This window comes from Apostichopus japonicus, chromosome 19, assembly GCF_037975245.1.
Source record: "Apostichopus japonicus isolate 1M-3 chromosome 19, ASM3797524v1, whole genome shotgun sequence".
Taxonomy (NCBI): Eukaryota; Metazoa; Echinodermata; class Holothuroidea; order Aspidochirotida; family Stichopodidae; genus Apostichopus; species Apostichopus japonicus.
The window spans coordinates 25,871,091-25,892,407 of record NC_092579.1 but is presented as its reverse complement, the minus strand read 5'-3'; the positions used below and the strand labels follow the sequence as shown (position 1 = coordinate 25,892,407).

Here is a 21,317-nt window from a genome sequence, read left to right as displayed (position 1 = left end):
TACCGGAATACATGCCGAAAGCTGGCAGTTACTAATAATGGGCCTTGATTTTCATCCATTTTTGTTGCCAGTCACGTGATATTGTTACATGTGACATATTCCGCCCAAGGGTGTGTACAGGCTACTAATGAGAGGCCTGGACGTGTTCAGGTATGACTTCAATCCAGAATTGCTATCACTGATGACCGATGCGTTTATCACACATCTTTATGAAGAATATCACAATTAGACCATATAAAGTTACGCCCGGTGGTGCATTAAATTGTTGCATTTGAAGCTACGGGTTCGAGGTTCACTTTCGCAACTTCTTTAATTATCTTTCAAATACACTCTTGCAGATTGGAGAGTGTTAAAATAAATATGCCTAAAATGCCTAAAATAGTGAAGGTTGTACATTAAGGCAGGATTCATTACTATTTCTAAATGATTAGGGCTCTACTACCACAAAGATATTCCCGCAATAAAAATTAAAAATTAAAAAGTTATAAACATGAGTTCCAATGAACTTAGTGATTTCTTGTACAGTTGAGCTACCTTCATTTTGTATTATCTATTGATAATTTCATTATATGTTACCAACAGCACTGAAAATACATTGCAGCAAACCGTGTAATGATCTATTACGCAAGATAGGGGGATACAAGTCTGAGGAACGCGGATACGTGTCAATGAAAGGAAAAGGCGAACTATTAACATTCTGGGTTGTTGACCAAGACCCTAGTTACAGGAGGATGACGCAATTTAATGAGAAACAAGATGCTGTTTCGCCTCTCGTAATGCAGATCGGAGCACACACACGGAACTCTTGCTTGCCGAATCGTCCTGCACATTCAGAGCTCTCTGAAGACGCATATACTGTACTGAACCCAGAGGAGAATGATTATATATTAACCAGAGTTGGATGTAACCAAAGCCTTACTTTAAACCCTGATGATGAACAGATAGTTACTGATAAAGAAGATGATCAAAATGAACTGGCACCAATGCTTACTGCCATATCGGCTTCAGAACTTCGTGACTCGCAAAACCGCGACGGACATGTGTGCATCAACGTAGAATATCCGGGTAAAATCACACAGGAGAACGAGCCCGCAAATCGCTTTCATAGCGAGAATTTCAAAAGTATCGGAATGGACGAGTCAGTGATATAACCTTAACTATCATAAAAAGAAGCAGTGCGACATTCCTGTGTTAATATTAGCGTGTTTGCTCTTCCATATTTAGGGAATTTATTATGCAAGAAACAGGGCAAATGTGGAACTTGTAAAGTAAGGGTCAATGAGATTTACACTTGGTGAAGGCTATGTACTAGAATTTCTCGATTTTATATCACCAGATGTAACAAAATCATGTTTTAATTTGAAATAGATACTAGTACTGAGTGAAGACCATATCTTATCGCAACCGAATCGTGGTTTTATTTCCTGACTACTGCAATGATAGGCAAAGGACAAAAATGCATATCACCTATGGCTAGTGGAGAGAAACTCGTGATTAAATTTGGCAACAATTATATATAGATGTGAGCAAGACAATACAATTTAATATTTTATTGATATGAAATGCAATACTTTTATTATTCCAACGTAACTTGTGCGCGGATGTTGACAACATTCTTGAAGCCTCTTGGCAAACAACTACAGTTTGGCTTGGGTGCTCTCAAGAAGTTGTTGAATACTGTCACTTTCAATATGTGCTTAGTTACAGATTTTACAAACTTAGCGTAGATGAATACTGAAATTTCGCGAGCAGTCGTTTGAAGAGATGATATTGTACCTATATTGGAAAGTCAGAAATGTACCATTTCTTAAAGTGGACTTAAAGAGAACACTCAAATCACAAATTGCAGTTAATGTAAACACATGTCCCAGTCAAACAACTGATTTCGTTGCTGAGATATGAAATGCCGAATGTATTTATTTTGGGAAAGGACGTTGTGCAATATGTGACCAACACATCAACAAACCAACACATCAACAAACCAACACATCAACAAACCAACACATCAACAAACCAACACATCAACAAACCAACACATCAACAAACCAACACATCAACAAACCAACACATCAACTTGCCTCTGTCTTTCCTTCATTTCGATGCAATTCGAATTCGTTAAATTAGTAATTAGTGTTTATATAGACTTCAGATTTTCAATACCTTTAAAAGAAGGATAGTATAAATTAGGGGGAAAAGAGCAATATTCATAAGTATCCTGATGAAAGTTGTATTCAATTCCTGTGTATACCATTTTCGAGATAACAGCATTTGAATTTAACGCATTTCGTACCCAAAATGAGCTTGAAGCAAGCATGTGTCATCTCCCAGAGGTACACTGACAATTTCCTACTTAAAGGACGGGGAGGCATCTACATATATGAACACACCGCAGTTGAAATCCTATTCAATCCAAGGTCAAAACATTATATTGTCAGTGTGCAACTATGACGTCACACCTGTTTGCTTCAATCTGTAACACTTTCCTGATGAATGTCTCGCTAATATTATGTAGGAATTGCATGCAAATTTCCCCCTCGATGGGTATAGAATATGTTCCTCTTTCATGAGTAAAGTATATATTTTCCGTTGGACTATCCTGTCAAGGTATAGCATTCTTGTAGGTTGAGCATACCTGCAACTATGTTTTCATGTTTAAGTGTTATTGTCGATTAGAAAAGTGTAATACAAAAAATAATATCTTTCTATGTAATATTATACCCTTAAGAAAGACTTTTCATGTAGAAACGAGCATGAAGTGCAATAACACATTTGTAGGATTATCTTCGACGTCTGTTTACCTCGTTGAGTGCAGGGCATATAAATAGCCGCATGTTATGGGTGGGTCATGCGTACTTTCTGGAAAGGTCATATATAGATGGAGGTACAGTTAGATATGTTTATGCAGAAGACATAAAGAGGATGCTAGTACCATGCAGTTATTATATTTACATGCAACTGTTAGCTAAGATACTAAAGGTGGAAACATATGGTTATACTCTCTCCGAAAATTGCAATCATGAACTATTCGACAAGCGACATATGTAGTTTCTTGTATATTGATCAGAATTAATTGTTTAATCACTTCTAGTAAGTTATTAAGTAGATTAATAAATGAAAACAAATAAAGTAGAACAACAGATAAAATTCCTTCTTGTTCTTTTCCTCTGTTTCATTTGTTTTTTCTTCGATGTATAATTCATGGTACTTCAGGAATTAAATTCACACTATATAAATATATATATATATATATATATATATATATAAATGAAAATCGTAATGAGTTGGAAAATCAAGAACAGTGAAAAAACTTGCAGCGTCCACCGGGATTCGAACCACGGGCCTCCCGCTCTGTACGCGGACGCCCTAACCACTAGGCTATGGATATATATATATATATATATATATATATATATATAAATATAAATATATATATAAATATATAAATAAAAATATATATAAATATAAATATATAAATATAAATATATATATATATATATATATATATATATATTCGTTTTCTTTTATTATTACAATGCTTGTTTTCTGTAATGGGGAAGGGTTTTGAAAATACTGAATCTAAAATATTTGAAATTAATATATTAGCTTGAAAACATTGAAAGAAAAACAACAAGATGGTAGTTTCACATCCTACTAGCACTTAACATCACCTATTTACATTTAAGCTAGGATATCGCCCAGAAAAGATGATTTTCTCGTTTGTGTCTGCTTTTACTCCTCAGAAGTGCTATATAGCCTATAGCACTATCCTTTACCACTATAAGCTATCCAACGCTATGTTGGTGGCAATCGCTGATTAACTATTTCTTTGCTTTGGAATACTATACAGATGTTCACGGTACTTTGAACACCATGCAACAAGGGATGACATAAAGTTAAATCAAAAAACAGAAAACTGACTAGAAACGTATGCTACACACTTGACATCTACAATATGGGTATAACCCTCTAACAGGGACATAACATTAACATATACATTACGTATATCCTGCCAATACAGGAGAGAAGAAATCAAACTTGGATAAATTCTGCAAAGAAATACGTCAAAGTCCCAAAGCCGAATTACTTTAAACTTGGTTAGATGTATTCCTGTGTGTGATGTTGTGCCATGGATAGTTGATGACTAATAGTACATTGCAATATGTTTTGGGATTACTTATTGAGATGAACTATCGATAATCTCAGTTCTAACAACAATGAACGCAATAATATCTTGACAAGGTCGCAACACGTTGGCCAAAACAGCTTAAGACCAACGTAGGGAGTGCATCAACTACATACATACTGTGGGACTCCCAAGTTAATATCACTATGGTAACTGGATGATTCATACATAATTCGTTGAAGACCTGTGTAATTAACAGTTCAAAAACAGAAAGGTAACAGCACACTATAACAATGTCAATATTTATAGTAATGTTTGAATAAGAAACCAGAAGCGAAAGCCGAAGAGGTGGTTTTCTGCACCTTATAATAATTGTGACCCGATTCAACATCTTCATGCCACTTCGAGACAGTTTTGCTTGAAGCTAATATGGATAGCTGGCAAATAAGCAAACCATTTCTTTCTTGTCATAAGTGTTTTTTTGAATGGGTATGGCTGTTTATCTGTCTTCGAAAGGTGATACTGATTAGCTGCAGCAAACACAAAACGTTATCATAACCTTTTTAAAAGAGCCTCTAAAATATGTTTTTATAACGTTAAATGTGGTGTTATAAAAACGATAGACATTATGACATTATTCACTGATTCTTCTTTTGTTGTTGCAAGTTATAGTTTATATCTACGGCTCTGTGACACACCATGTATAAGCCCGGAATCACATCTACAGCCAATGTCTGGTAAGGTACGTAAAGCGCAGCAGTGTCAACAAATTAGGTGCTGTAGGCCTAGCCTATACTAGTAGTACTACTAAAGCCGATTAGCACAGTAGGATAGTAGTATCGTCAATGCACACGTTTTCGCGCAGACTACCAAGTTACTAACGTTTAGTGATAGTGCAGTGATGATATTCCCCAGTAGCATGACATTAGAAATAATTACACAGGTAGTAGTAGTTGGCTGAATTCAAATAGTTATTCTGCAGGTAACACCCCCATAAGGGCTAGGCTAGGCTATAGCATTATACATGACGTCATTTATGGAATTCCAGGCTTAACAGAGCCGTAGTCTATACGGCTCTGGGTCATAATGCCCGTGCTCTATCCTTTTAACAGATTTCCAAAGATTTTGTACATCACTGTAACATATCTCAATATATGTGCCAGTTGTGAAAATATTTTCCCCATTATTAACGAATTAGCCAACCATAGTGGTACAGTCCTGCCTCAACACACCCTAAAGTGCGCGATAACGTTAAAATCTGCATACAATTCTTTGTCTGTCAGCTTAACTAAGCCCAAGCTATTCGTTCATTTGCATCATTTGGAATGTCATTGACGGCAGTCAGGTTATCTTCCGTTGACAAAAACGTATAATAGTAAACATCAAATCAAAAGTGAACGAATACGAACAACCATGACTGATTCATTCTTCTGTTTTATCACCATGACAACACTTCGATGAAGTTAATGTGACATCCGATCCTGAAGCAATGCTGTTGTCATAAATGTTAATACGAACAATGCCTACTTTCCAGTACAAACAAACCAGAAATTTACTTCATTGATTGAGTGAATGGGAAGTTAACATCAATATTTCATGGTAAAAATATGGCCGTTCCGTCCTTCATCCAGTCAGTGAAGGTTAATGGCTATAGCAAGTAATTAACGGTTGTATTCGATTGTCAATATTTCTTCGCCCATGTCCACTTTCATATTAGTATGAATCATATGCATATAAACGTTATTTAATTCTTTGACTCTGAAATGGACTGTTATATGACTTTAATATCGAATTGCAACGGAAAGATATATGAACCAGATGCAAAATGCATTGAGGTTTCGATGACTTCATTGCACTAGACGTCTGCTGGATAGTAACCAGAACTAGCTGTTACAAAATTAATGGCCCGAACCACCATTTTGATACAATTACACTATGGCATGATACACACAAGTCAGTCTACTGTACCTGGCTATACACACCTCTACAAATAACATTAGGGGTCGTGTACTCAATGTTATGAATCCACAACAAGTATGAGAAATAGCCACGATTCCCATTGAATTGACCTCAAAAGAGATTTGACATCACAAGCAACAGGATTCTTGTACTCAATATGGAAAATCTATATACTATGTATGAAAAGTATCCATGAATCCTACTATGAGAAATCATGTTTTCAAGGTTTTCAGGCCTCGACAAATATTTTTAAAAGTACTCGCTATTTGGCGACCGTGAATAAAAATCTACTCGCCACTAGGCTTATGATTGTTGTTCAAGTCTCCATATAGTACAGATCTGCAACATCAATATTTTCTATGAACAAAGGTTAGGCAGTTAGGCAGATACAAGGTGCAACTTAATTGCACATTGGAAAATTATGTTTCTGTGCAGTATGAAATTTAAACTTTTTTCCACCAAAAGTGAGTGTTGAGTAAACATGTCGCAGAATCATAAATAAGCAGCTAGGCCTACTGTAATGTTTCACACAAGTAAAAATAAAACATCTGCAAAAATACCCACGAAGGTAGCTTGGCTTCTGTTACATTAGGGCTCCAATAGTACTAGGCGTATACTTTACAGTAGCTAGGTGTGTGCGAGTCCTAAGCCTATACGTTACCTCACTGCTACTTTGAACCGCTTCTCGATTAGCGCGACAAAGTCCCGTATTTGTCGTTAGCGTTAGCAGGTATTTCCCCCTAATTAACTGTCGTACTTGGGTTGATTCTCCAACATATTAGACGCTTAACGGAATTTGTTTAGATAAATTCGGATGAGGGGGTTGTCACTTCCTTGATTTATGAACTGACCGGTTTTAGAGGTCACTGAGTAACATATATAGTTAGACATTTTAGGTCTGGGTGAATCTTACCGGCACGTATTATCGTAGTAAATCGCATTTGATTGGTTGGTGATTGTAGACTGAACGTGGCTTATGTTCCTAATAGGGTTAATTGTTGTTTCACACGTTGAAGGTATAGGGAGTAGTTTCTGTTGAAAAGTAAGTAAGGGCTCGTAGTTAGGGCTATTGAGTCTCTGACCACTCTTAGGGAGCCACAGTGCAAACGGCGGTGGACCAGCCCAGGAAATTGGAAAGAACACGAAGTAATCTAAGAAACCAGGTTCATCACACAGGCAACTGCGCCGCCGTTCACTATTCCGCCAACTGCGCCGCCAATTTGTATTCCGCCATCTGCACCGCCGTTCAAATATCACACCTGCGCCGAGTGTCAACATTCCAGCAACCGCGCCGAGGATTAACATTAACGCCATTCGCGCCGAGACCCAATCTCCCATCTTCAGCGCCGAGACCCGTCATTAATGCTTTCTTGTGTTGTATTGTAGTTTTAATCGGTTCCTAAGCATGTGTTCAAGCATCTTTCTCGTAAGTTAATAGTTGTCTCTGTAATGCACGACCACTGTGTACCACCTTTACGTGTATGTAGAACGTGAATAAACGTTTTAAACTTTAATATCTCCTGTCGACAGTCTTATTCCTGTACTCATCCATTTCTACTCTTCCTTGCGCAACCACTGAGGACGGCGCGTTACAGTCCATTTTCCCAATTATTTATCTTGTCTTTTAGCTGAAGATTGAGAGAAAAAATATCGCTAATACTCCATAACACTGCCTAAATCAGAGCGATCTTTTACGCAATGAACATCTGAGGTTGAAAGAGCATCTAACCTTCCAAAAAATCCTAGCAGCAACAACAGCAAACTTGTCTCCTAACTCATTAAATTGTTCTAGACCTTGCGAATTATGACTGATAGCCAGTGGAAAAGTGCCTTAAGAAATAAGTTATATATAATATCTTAAGTTTATTGGTGTTCTTACTGGTATTCTTTACGTTGTTGTGTTAACGAACCCAACTTTACACACCGTTGCTGGCCTAGACCACATACAATTGCTCATAGGCCTAGGCAGGTTTGTTCGAGTTGTCCAATGATCATAAACGTGACGAAAGACGAACGTTACTTGTAAGGCCTAGCTATGCTGAAACCGGTGGAAGAGACTACTAATCTACCATGCTAATATGGATACTCCGGTTCTAGACATTACAAATGTTTTCACAATTTCAAACTTTCAGCTCTGCTGGCCCTTAGTGACCATTGACCTCGGTCAACACCAATAGGGACCTTGCACTCAATTCACGGAAGCCACATGCTTCATACGAGATATACTGTTGTTATTTTTCTTGAAATATCTTGTTTGCAAGGTTTTCAAGATTTGACCTCTGCTGACCAAAATGACCTTTGACCTTCTCCAGAATAGTGTAAAAATGTTACATATCATTACACTAAACTACCATGCAAATTTAACCATCTGGATGCTTAATAACATCAAATAAAACTGGACTTGTCAATGATAAGTTAATGATCTACATTAACTTGTTTAAGTGTAAGAAAGAGACCAATACCTTGGTATCACCTGAGAATGTGGCCCTTCCCCTGCACCCCCCCCCCCTCCGAACCAAAAAGTATCCCTGCGCCTTCCAAAGAGCAAGCAACGCTTAAGAGATCTTCAATTAACCTCACCTAAAGTCGCGCACTCCACCCAAACATTTTGGTACTAATTAGCATGCACACTGACATGTCACTGCCGTCGCAACTGAATTTCACTCTGGAGTTTAGATTAGTGATCCCAAGAAATTTGTAGCTTCATTTTTAATATTGTTAATTGTGATAAATCGGACCACAATAGATTAATAACATCAAATTTAATTTCCTTGAAAGGCAACAGTGTATATCGCCAATGATCTATCACGCATTATAAAACGATATCGTATATCGTCAACAACACTTGCATTTCTCATGATTCTTAATGTGTTTGGTTGAAACAAAGGATACATGCGTCATAGTACAAACATTCCTGGTACATGAAACTGCGAATCGCATCGATATATGGTGAAGAGCGACTGTCATTATATAGTAAATCTCAAACCGTTGTGTACAGTGCTGACGAGCACACTATATGCTACACACACATAGCTGTAAATGAGTAACGTTATCCGGCTGACCAGCAACTTTATCCAACGTTGTGATTAAACAAACACGCATTGCATGCATGGCAAAACCACGTAAACAACCGGCTCATTTTGAAATAGTTGAGATTGTCTAAACATGAAATCCGAGAGAAGATAGCGGGTGTAATTAGTGTCCTAAGAATATCGCTAACAACTGTGCGTTTTCTACGATCATTCGTATACAGTGCTATGATCCCAGATATTACAACACTGCCGGACGGTAAGTTTGTTGTTAAATAATTAAAGTGCATGTCATATTACACATCGCGAAATGGCAGTCCAAATTTACATACGGCCTCTTTGTAAGAAAAGGGCTCTAATTTTGACTAAAAGCGACAAACTCTTAGCATTAATGTTATTCCCGAAATTCTATCTTCTGTTTACGTCTCAATAATTATGGAAATTATATTGATATTACTCTCTCTTTGTTGAAGTCATTCTACCCGATGTAAACTGTGAAGTTGATGAGGAAGGATTGTTTATCCTATCGAGTACCAGCACACAAACTATACACAAATGAATAAAGATACTCCATAGAGTAGACGGTGTTATATATCAATAGGATATCCAGTTGTGGACGCAAATGACGGATCTTTGTTATTAACCGTATTTCGGCAGTGATACAAAGTTGTTCATCACACCGATGTAATCTCATTACAATCCTGAATACAAAATAGGTTTCAAGAAACGTCTGTATACTAACAGATTATTTATTGCAAAACGTTTGTTTGTCGTTCAAATGCATGCGTGATTAAACTGGGAAAGGATTCATACCGTATTCAATGTTGGCCAGGGAAAAGTTCTTTTCACGATCATATCACAAAAACTTCTCGGATAACAAGTTCTGTTGCGAAGCAACTGATAGTTGTACTCAACTTCAAGGCTTCCTGTGGATAAAAATGATCTTGATGACTGATTGAATTTATAGAAAAGACGTGAAACAGGTCCACTAGCTACAGCCAAACAAACACGCCCATCATCTACCACTTCAACAAAATACCCCAGATTGTAGATTTACAATACACCGTACTATTGTGCTTATCGTAGATGTTTTCAACTTTGTAAAGTCGAATCATGCGTGTCCCTGAAATGCCCTACCCGACTTTATACATGCCTGTATTTGGCTCCTCATTTGAGGTTCCCACTCCTCTGTTACCGTCCGACACAGAAAGATATAGAATTAACAGTGTACAATAGCAAATAGGGAGAAGTTCGAATTGCTTAACCAGCGTTTTGTTTAAAAAAGAACATTCAATCGCCTTAACAGGAACATTGTGTCTTGTTAAGGAACGGACGTGGCTTTTAGGCATGATCAGTTTGCACGTGCTATCCAATATTTACCAATACATTGCGGTTGTAATGGTATTTGTAAGTGCTTTAGGAACGACTCTAGACCTGTGAAAACTCAGCTTAGGCTACCACACCTGCATTGTAACGTTATTAATCACTACCATATCCTATATTGATGACTTCAGCTACTCTCTGCTATTGCCAACAACTCTACTGTTTATTGTTTGTAGTTCGTGGCTTTTAGCGGTTGCCTAGGTTCGATTTTTTTTAGTACAGTCTTATAGTCCTTTTATATTCGAGGCAGGTGGTAATTTTAATGTAATAATACTAATTGCTTTTAGCCAACAAAGGTGAATGGTAAACAGAATTACGTTTTCAAAATACGAGTTTTTCTCATACAACCAATGACGACAGGATAAATTATTCAAACCATGTTTCGATTCATTATCCAAAAATCACAAGTTATAGCAAAAACCTCATGAAAGGATAATATAAAACAATTTCAACATGAATTCTGAGCATAGGCTATCTCTGTAGAATTCGATACTTATCGTAGCTGCAGCGGACACATTCGTTTAGTTTTAACGGACTTGCGTAAAATATCGGTTAAAGCTATATAGCACGAAGGGAGGGAAGATATACCTTTTCTAGATCACCTATATTAGTGATGAGGAGGCTTGTAAAGACCTACCCGCTAAATTGTTGATTTTACTCAATTAAAGTATGCGCCCGTCGATTGCGGGGAAAAGAACGTCGAAATTTGCTATCAGCTACACCTTCCAGCGTTCACTCGCACCCATCACGAAGGTGTAAATAATCGCCTTAGATATGTGTGGACCTACTGGCACTTTACGGAATGTCCTGTTAGTACAATCTTCTTACAGCAGTGAGAACTGCCGCGCAAGTCCACACGTCTCAATCTTTGCGACTAATCTACTTTAGTAACGTTTGCAATAGCTGCCCAATGACTCTTTTCGTTCCTTCTCGTGATTTGAGTAACCATTAGTTCTTAAATATCGCAAGGGGAGGTTTGATGACGTGGCTCAATCTAATACCAATAAATGCGAGGAGTGCAAACAAACCCTTACATTTTATAGCCTACTCAATATTGACAAGTCTGGATCGTTCATGTAAAACATATCATTAACTGAGCAAACTACTTCCAGACAAATCGCATTCTATATATTAATTTTAAAAATTAGAAAGGTCCGTTTGCTTTCTTGTTCCGTTTCCCGCTCATTCACATATTCATATTGTCGTGTTTTTATCGCGTAAATTAAAAATTATATATATTCTCTATCCCAGTTCAATATCAGTTTGAACACTATTAATATTGTCATTGATCAAACCTTGTGGCGCAATGCAGTGAATGTACTATGATACTGGTTATTTCTGTTGTTAAGCATATTGAGTAGGCCTACCTAACAATCCAAAAATTATGTCAGTGTTTCTTCATGCTCGTTTTTGCAACATTGCTACAGTGTCATCTATATACTGTTTTGCTTGTGGCGACGCTGCGAGCGTTCAATGATTCCCCGTCGTCCAGATCTCACTTTCGTGAGGCCATGAAGGGTTTATTTTAGCAACATTGGCACTCTTTGTACATGATCGTTAAAGGTGAATGAACGAAAAATTGCGTTGCTTCAATAGAGGTATTCTTCCTTAAAGCACGTTCACTGTGAGAAGCGGCACTGCTTGCTATAGATTAGCACCGACTAGCACTTATGGTATAAAAGCAATTAAGATGATTGGCTAGGCCGCTAGGTATACATGTACATGTAAATCCATACAATAGACATTATATCTCGCTTGAACGGGTCTTGATCATAATCCAAATCCCGGATATTATCATGCATACTTAAGCGAAAGTCACCAGGCACATACTTACTTAGAAGACAAGAATACATACTTCTTCCTCTTGTGAATTTGCATTGTTGCTGAATGTTCCTATATCCAGTGGCGGCACCAGCGAATTCCACACTGCGGTGGGGGGGGGGGGGGCGGGCGGGGGGGGGGGGCGGGGGCAAGCAAACAGTTTGATGAAGCCCCCGTAACTTGTTGGATTTGATATTTTTGTGTGCGTTCTCTAGTAGCGACTTCAGAGACAAAAGCACATGCCAGAAAGAGGAATTTCATATCCATAAGAGGTATTTCCAAACCCGCATTCTTGGTTGATGGGTCACACCCCCCCCCCCCCCCGGCGCCGCCAGTGCTTATACATCCCAGTTATTCTCATCATTTTGTAATTTTCCGTCTTATTATAGAGTAGCCGGAAGTTAATAGTATTCTCTGCGTTATGCAATGGAAATGCCATGTTATAGTATGATATAAATATGACAATTTACAAATGAGCGCGTCATAATTTGATATTGGCATGCCTAAGATCAAAAAGAAATAAACATTGGATTTGAACATAATTATAGGCCTGCTTAAACATGCTGTTTGCTTCATAAATGTCGAAAATCGCATCAGCATGTCAAAAGCAATATGAACGTATCAAAATTAATTTCAGGATACCAAAAGATGAAATCTAGTGTGCGTAATAAGAGTCAGACTCTAACTATGGAAACATCGTAAAATTCCTATAAAATATGCACACGATGTGAAGCACATCATTTTGAAAGTGCGGTTTGAATGAAATGTGAGTATTCGACCATTGTCGCTTGAGTTGTGCGATAGATACAGAAAAATAGGGATCGGTGCGCTTTAAACAATGGTTATAAAGTTCTTAATTCATGGTTAATTTATTGTGGGAATCATTCATTACATAATTCATTAGGTTTTTTATTTTTTTCAATCAATGAATCAGGTCTAAGTTTGACCATGTTCAGATCTAACTCAATCTGGAGGGTTAGGTCTCTAGACCATGAAAGGATGCCAAGGGAAGGGTTCGGAGGCTATACATTGGAAAATGTAGCCTTGCATTAGAATTAACTTATTATTGAGATATTTCTGCATTACCAGTTTATTAACTTATTCATCAAGTTGTAGTCTGTATCAAGCTTGCTCATACGTAACGACACGACCTAACTCATTTTCTGGGAAAACACATTTCATATTGTAATATATACTGGTATATATACGCTCCTATGTAACTCGTCATATACTTATATAATTCTATAACATGCTGATATACATCGTCGGAATCCTCATATATCTTACCTGATATCTCATTTTAATTTTCGATATTTATGAAAATACAGTCGTTGCTAGGGTCGTGTGATGGGGGGGGGGGTGTATAATCAGAATTGTCCAAAAACTAGAATCATAATTTTTCAACTGGGTGGATTCGTAGCATAAGACTGACTGATAAACATCTTCTTTCCTGTATTAGTAAAGGAGGCCTATACCGTTGTAGGTTACATTGTAGCCATACCTATACTTGCGAAAAAGACACCGTGAACACGTTCAAAATGCCCTGTTGAAATCCCAATTTCGATATTTTCAGCAGCATAACGCAAACGGTTGTCAATTCTTTGTACCTTAAACAGAATACCGGGTACTTGGTAATATGCTAAGGTGCTAAAACGAGTTAGTTGCTAAAATAATTAATGTATGGATGCCAAATTGTGATTAAGCTTGTCCAAATACTATGACTGATGGCGTTAATGGCATCATACATCCACATTTGAATTACTTATATATATATACACAGGTCGAGAGATGATGCAACTTGAAGGGAGGCATGAAAAATGGTAAACGCCAAAACAAAAGTTTATAAACTATTTAATGTCCAATACCAAGAACCATTGCACCATGGGTTACATTTTCCCTACACTTGCGGAGTCTTTGGCAAAGAAAAAGCAGATTCTGAATAAAGTCTTATTGGTCTACCATATGCTTTTTAAGTACGAATGTTTCATTTGTTGACGAGACACCGGTATCCTTTAAACAATGATATGGAGAAAACCACCTTTTGCTGCCCTCACTTCCGATATGTGTTTCCTAACCTGAATATGACATCCTCCAACTCACCACATTAGTTTGGGTGTCAGGCCGCAGACTAATAGGAGCAACTAAGCGAAGACGATATCATACAGATGTTCCTGTGAACAAATAGTACGAGTATATACTCTGTATAGCTTTATGGAACTGAAATCAGGCGGAACACTGAAACTAGCATACAACAAGAAGTCAGGCGAATCCGTTCATTTATTTCCCTTGAGGATAAAAGAGTAAGATTTCATCTGCCCATAGCTTAGTTCCTTAGCTTGACACGTCGTTTGGTCTCCTGAGAGACGGTCTCATAAAATACATATACACTACATTCTCTTCTATCGAGTTTTTTAAGTTTCTACTTTGGCTACAGTTTTCACACTTAGTATATGAACTGGCTGTCTAAATGTCTACTATACGGAGGCTGAGGTGAACCGTTGTGAACTATATAGAATGAATGAAAAGCATTCTGGCGGGATCGAAACTAAATACTAAGTATAATTAAAGATAAGCCTCTACTACCTGTATCATTACAGTTACATGCCAGTTTGTTTGCTTACATCTGCAATGATTCAAACGAAGACGGGCAGAACACGCTACCACAGGAATCGAATGGCTGTTCTGTTTTCGTAATTTATTCTTTACTATATAGGCGAGCTTTAACCTGTACATCTACAGAATGTCACTCGTTCGAGTCTCTAGGAGTATATATCATCACACACAAAACAAGCAAGCCCTTACAACCGATGGCGTCGAGAGCCAGCACTGGCCCCTCTTTTTGAAGTCTTTATTCTTCCTTATGGTGGTTCCAAATGGACAGGCGACATATATAAACCAATCGTATTAGTTTACACAACGATTGGTCCAACATGTGATGTTTGTCGAGTTGACAAGATATATTATCGTAACATGTCAACTCGACGAAAATCGAAACGCTTACGTGTTGTCAGGATAAGTAAAACGCATGCAACTCGACAATTGACAACTTTTTCCAAATTTATAATATTATCGTAACTTATCAACTTGACAAATATTCTTGGTGTTTTGTCAAGTTATGTACACATTTGGTGATTTTCGTCATGATGTAACGTTAGCGTAACTTGTCAACTCGATAATTGGTCACTTTCGTCAAGATGTAACGAAGTTTAACATGTCAAACCGACAATAGAAAATACAAATGTGTCGTGCTGTCGTGTCATGCTAATGTGTACAACTCGCTTGTCGCTTCAGAACCAAGGTACTTCCTTTTACACTGTTGTATCATGAAACCGAGAATACATGATTTCATCCAAGTTTACCCAGACCCCCCCCCCCATTGTCACCCCTGAACCATTTGTCGTCAGGCCTGCGCCCAACGGCGGTTTAAGAGCTGTTTGCAACATAGGGCAAACAAGAGTTGTAGGACATTCTTTGTCATACCAACAATCTTTTATATAAATACTGCAGGAAACTTTTGTGTACGATGTCTATCTGTTTGTTTCATGTTATTTGCTGATGCATATGAATGAGGTAGGTCAATATTGGCGGGACACTTTGTTTTACCACTGCTATGAATGATCAAAGTCAAATGTCACATTTTAACATCACCAAATGACGCCACACACAGAATAAACCCTGACATCAGTTTTTGTGAGATCTTAAACTAGTTCTCTAGTGATGAAGGGTACATTCAAAGAACCACGAATCTCATACCTGACAATGCAGAAAACTTAACTGTTTATAACTTTTTAACGATAATATGATTGTCGCAATGGCGAAGAAAACGGGTGTTTTCAAAAATATATTTATCGGGGAACATATTAAGTATATGAGACATCATAATGTGTACAACAATCTTAATGAGATTATTCTACGGATTAGGGTATCCCAGGTGCTATCTTCCTGACCGATTTCAAGAAAGCTGAGATTGAATTTAATCTCTTTGTCTTATTTCAAGTTTGAGTTCAGTCTGAATCATTGGGTTACGGTTTTGGTTTCGATGATAATAGTATAACCTATGCAGTCACGCAGACGGATGTGTGTGTATGTGTGTGTGGATGCGTGCGTGTGTTTGCGTGTGTGACGCCTCGCTTGTAAACACGATATCCCAAGAAAGGAAGCTCTATGGGACCAATCTCATATTTCGTGTGTAAGAGAACCGTCCATGTAGAGAAAAAGCCTATTGTTTTTTAGGATGGTCAAAGATAATTTGGAGTCACCAGGGGTCAAATTGTGGATACCTTGTTTCATAATCTACCGTATCTCCCACCGACCAGCCTAGTGAAAAACACGTGCGTTAAGGCCCGGTCACACTATACCGATATTTTATCGGAATACTATCCGATTTTCCCAGAGGAATCGAAACAGACAGTTTTTCGTTCGGGTCTTCTAGCCACAGTGATAAAGGACCTGATTTGCTATCTGTTGAGCCATTCCGATGTGGAATAGCCCTCTCCTAACTTTTGATATTGACTCCGTTTCCTTTTATCGGTTAGCTATCCGATTTCTCTTCCGATTTTTATCGCTTTTCGATGTGACGTCACTTCAGAATGTAGTCAGTTCTAGAACCCCTCAGATTTGAAGTAGGTATTCGAATATTCTACTGCATTCATTACATTCACTACCACAAACCTCACTCTTCGGCCTTAAATCGGAAAAATCGGACCGTATTTCGATAAAATATCGCTGTAGTGTGACCGGGCCTTTACGCCTCATAAGAATAGGAGGCAGCTGTTGGCAATTAGAAATGATGTTATTGGCCTTACTTTGTTCAACACTTACTTTTGATGGAAGAAAGTTTAAAATTTGTACTGCACAGAAATATGATTTTCCAATGTGCAATTACGTAGCACCATGTATCTGCCCAAGTGCCTAACCTTTGTTCACATAAAGCATTAATGTCGTAGATCTGTACTATGGAGACTTGAACTGCAATCATAGTGCCGAGTGAATTTTGCATTTTCGCGAGTATATTTTTAGTCACGGTTCCCAAATAGCGAGTTTACTTTTTCAAATATTTGTCTAGGCTTGAGCAGAAGCAGGTTGTCTTTGGTAGAGATCAGTCTGTATACCGAATACAAGAAAAATATGTATCTCGGGTAAAAGCTGCCAATGTGAATATTTATTGTCATATCTCAATGCATTTTACTGGACCACTTTGAAGTATGTTGTTCATCCTGGCTATACTCTACAGCCTAGTGTGTCACATTCATATAAGATCATTCATGTAGCATCATCGAAACCACACTGCAGTTTTGCTATCTGGTTACTACTGATAACTAGCACATGTTAGCAACAAAATGTTGCCAACGTTCATTTGGCAGTTACACACGTCTGGTCGTAAACCAGTCAGAAAGCTTTTAGGTATTTTGATGTGTCTGCTAGACAGTTTAATTATGAGCGTCAGTAAAAATGGAAATCTGTAACAGGATAGAACACGCGCATTAGGACCCAGAACCGTATCTACGGCTCTGTTAGGAACGATATGAAGGCGCCCTCTGGTAAAACGCCTAAGATCCCCATTGGACACCATAAAATCTAAGCACACTTTGTGTTGATGAAGCAGTCTTTTTAAATCTTCAGAGCCTGGCCATCAATACTAAGGTTTGCGGTTGGCACGGGTGAAGCAATAATGTTCTTAAAGTGCAATATGACAAGTATCTGGAGCAAGAGAAAGTAAAAACTTTACAGATCACTGAATCCGTAAATGAACCAGAATGCGAAACGCATTGAGGTTTCGATGGCTTCATTGAACTAGACTTCTGCTTGTAAACCAGAAATAGCTGTTACAATGTAAATTGCCCGAACCACTATGTTGCGGTGCAATTACACTATGGCATGGTTACTACAGGTCAGTCTACTACATGTACGTGGCAATATACACCTCCACCAAAAGCATAGGGGTCTTTTACTCAATGTGATGCATCCACACACCAAGTATTAGAGGTATCAACGATTCACATTGTCAGTCAGTCACCAGCGGTGCGAAAAGGGGTTTCTTTTCTTGTTGATATGCACAGGGTTTCTTGACGTCACTCCTCATTAATATTTAATTAGGTAAAACTTATCATTTTCAAAGCTGGATTTCTCAGTCATTAGCCAATTTATATGTCTGGTAATTGCTGAATTTGATGAAGGAAAGGTGTTTAATCCAATCATTATTGACAAAAGACACAAAAAAGGAGTAGAAAGGGAATTTATGCCGTAATTTCCGAACGTAAGTTAACCACTTTCGAACTGTTTAGAAAAAAGATTTTTTTGGCATGAATATCATCATTTCCAATTTTGAGAACTAGTATATATGCTAAAAAAAACTCCTTTACCACAAATTAATATCCATTTCTCTTCATATCATCCTGTAACGAAGTCAAGTTCACTGCAAATATATACAGGTTACGAATACAGGTTACGAGTAAAGTGGTAACTGTCCCGTTCCACGTTGGCACGTATTGCGTGAATGCTATAACTATAAGCGTAATAAAACTAATGTAATTGAATTGCTTATATCATGGAACTCCATGCATATATCGAATGATAAGAGGGCCTATTCATGGCAGTGAAATGACTTTTCTGTGTGGATAGGGGCATAAGGTAGCCCGGAGATCATGAAATACTCACTGCCAATACATCGATTTGGTACATCCGGTATCCACACATAACAATACATGCAAGCAATGCCATATCGTAACAATCGCTACTTTTAGTACTACTCGCTGAAATCAGACACTCAACACTGGATTGCATTTATCACCAGCAACAATTCTATTTAGAGACTCTTAAGAAGTTGGACCCATGCTGGTGCTCCTCCAAGTACAAGCCCTGCCACTGCAAAGACTACAAGCCCTGCAAGTGCCCCTTCAAATTCACCCTCCTGAAATTGTACACGGGGTTGCTAGTAATCAGCCGTTGGAGCCTTGATTTCATCAGGAGACAGGGTCCTTTGTTACTGGGTATGTTTTCAAGCATAACTAGTTTTGTGGAAACATGTAGTTTATACAACAGGCAATTAAATATGACACATGAGAGGGCATTATGGCTTAAAAATTACCAGACAAAGCTCTACTTCACGCACTAAAAGAAATTGGTAGCCATTCTGACACCACGATGAGGTCAGCTTTGACGGACTTTTCGTCAGAGAACTTTCCTTTTTAAGAAATGACAACAATTTTTTTTTGGTCTCTTCATTTCTCGTTCATGTAACATAGAACTTTGAGACGTAAAACTGTTAGAAAATAGTAACAAGACAACAAAACGTAGCTTTTAAACACTATGAAAAGACTTGAGGTAAAGCAGTAGGACGGCAAGTCCAGGAATGGCAGGAAAATTTGGTCAAACAGTTAAAAAGTACATGCATACAATAATGTATCACCTATATAGGATATAAGATTTTTTTTATATATGCTCCCAGCAAAAAAATGTACCCTAGTCTTACAGCGGTAAACTATGGTTAAATTGGTATAACACATTTTAAATTTGCCACAGTAGCCCTATAGAATAAAATTATGGCACATACTTATTTTACTTGAAAAAACTGTACATAACATATACTGTAAAACTGTTTACCCTTTATATTGTTGTCATGCATGTTTGACTGCAGCAAATCTGGTGCATATAAAATCTGGTGCATATAAAACAGTATGCTATAATATACATAAGACATCATGACATACAGTATGAGTTGCTTTGTTGTATGTTTCAACTAGCCCAATTATGATACAATCCACCAATGGGTGAAATTTAAGGTAATTTGTGGTGTACTGATTATAAATAAGACATGTAGGGAAAACTGTTGTGCAATTGGGATACAACTCTGGTAAATTTAGGGTAAAACAGTGACAGTGACAGTTACGTTTCGTAAACTACATCGAAACCTGAAGTTTTTATTTGGCAGTGAATCTCGACAATTGCGAAATCCGACGGAAATTTTCCAATAGTACCACTGAATGTACAAAGAGTACACCTTTTTGCATGCTCCGGAGCGACGCGCTGAAGGCTATGGGGTACGGTATTTTCTGCGAGTATTGTTTGGATTCTACGGATGCCCATAAGCTTATTTCCAATTGTCAACAGCCTCATATACTTAGGCGAGGCGTAACGCACGTGTTATTACCTAGGCTGGTCTGTGGGAAATACGGTAGATTAGGAAACAAGGTTCCACAATTTGGCCTCTAGTGACTCCAAATGATATTTCACCTCTTCAAAAAACAATAGGCTTTTCTACTCAATCCGCTCCAAGCTCCCCATTATTTAGAAATATTGTTTACAAAGTTTTCGTAATTTGACCCCTGGTGACCCCAAATGACCTTTAACATCCTACACACCAAATATGAGCTTGGTCCAAGCTTCCCTTATTTGAGATATCAAGCAAGGCGTCACACACATACACATACATACACCCACACTCATCCGCCTGCATGACTACGATTCGAATCCAAATTCGACCTTGAGTGCTAGTGACGTTTCTATAGCAATACTAGGTGTTCTGCCAACATATATGTGAGAACCTGTGTCTGCCAATATGCAAGTGAGAACTTATGTCTGCCAACATATATGTGAGAACTTATGTCTGCCAACATATATGTGAGAACTTATGTCTGCCAACATATATGTGAGAACCTATGTCTGCCAACATATATGTGAGAATCGATGTCTGCCAACATATTTGAGGGAACCTGTGTCTGCCAACATATATGTGAGAACTTATGTCTGCCATCTTATATGTGAGAACTTATGTCTGCCAACATATATGTGAGAACTTATGTCTGCCAACATATATGTGAGAACTTATGTCTGCCAACATATATGTGAGAACTTATGTCTGCCAACATATATGTGAGAACTTATGTCTGCCAACATATATGTGAGAACCTATGTCTGCCAACATATATGTGAGAACCGATGTCTGCCAACATATTTGAGGGAACCTGTGTCTGCCAACATATATGTGAGAACCTGTGTCTGCC

The 21,317-nt window shown here is 38.0% G+C and overlaps 2 protein-coding genes across 3 annotated transcripts in view; both read left to right on the top strand.

Moving 5' to 3' along the window:
- Positions 1-3,144, top strand: part of LOC139959862 (speract receptor-like) — a 60,125-nt gene extending 56,981 nt beyond the window's left edge. For both annotated transcript variants that reach the window (XM_071957767.1, XM_071957768.1), the window contains exon 18: positions 583-3,144. In XM_071957767.1, the coding sequence (XP_071813868.1) occupies positions 583-1,151 (569 nt within the window). In that variant the 3' untranslated portion in view covers positions 1,152-3,144. The remainder of the gene's footprint in view (positions 1-582) is intronic.
- Positions 3,145-9,098: 5,954 nt separating this feature from the next.
- Positions 9,099-21,317, top strand: part of LOC139959449 (guanylate cyclase 32E-like) — a 112,558-nt gene continuing 100,339 nt past the window's right edge. The window contains exon 1 of the mRNA XM_071957087.1: positions 9,099-9,370. The gene's annotated coding sequence lies outside the window, so the exon portion shown is untranslated. The remainder of the gene's footprint in view (positions 9,371-21,317) is intronic.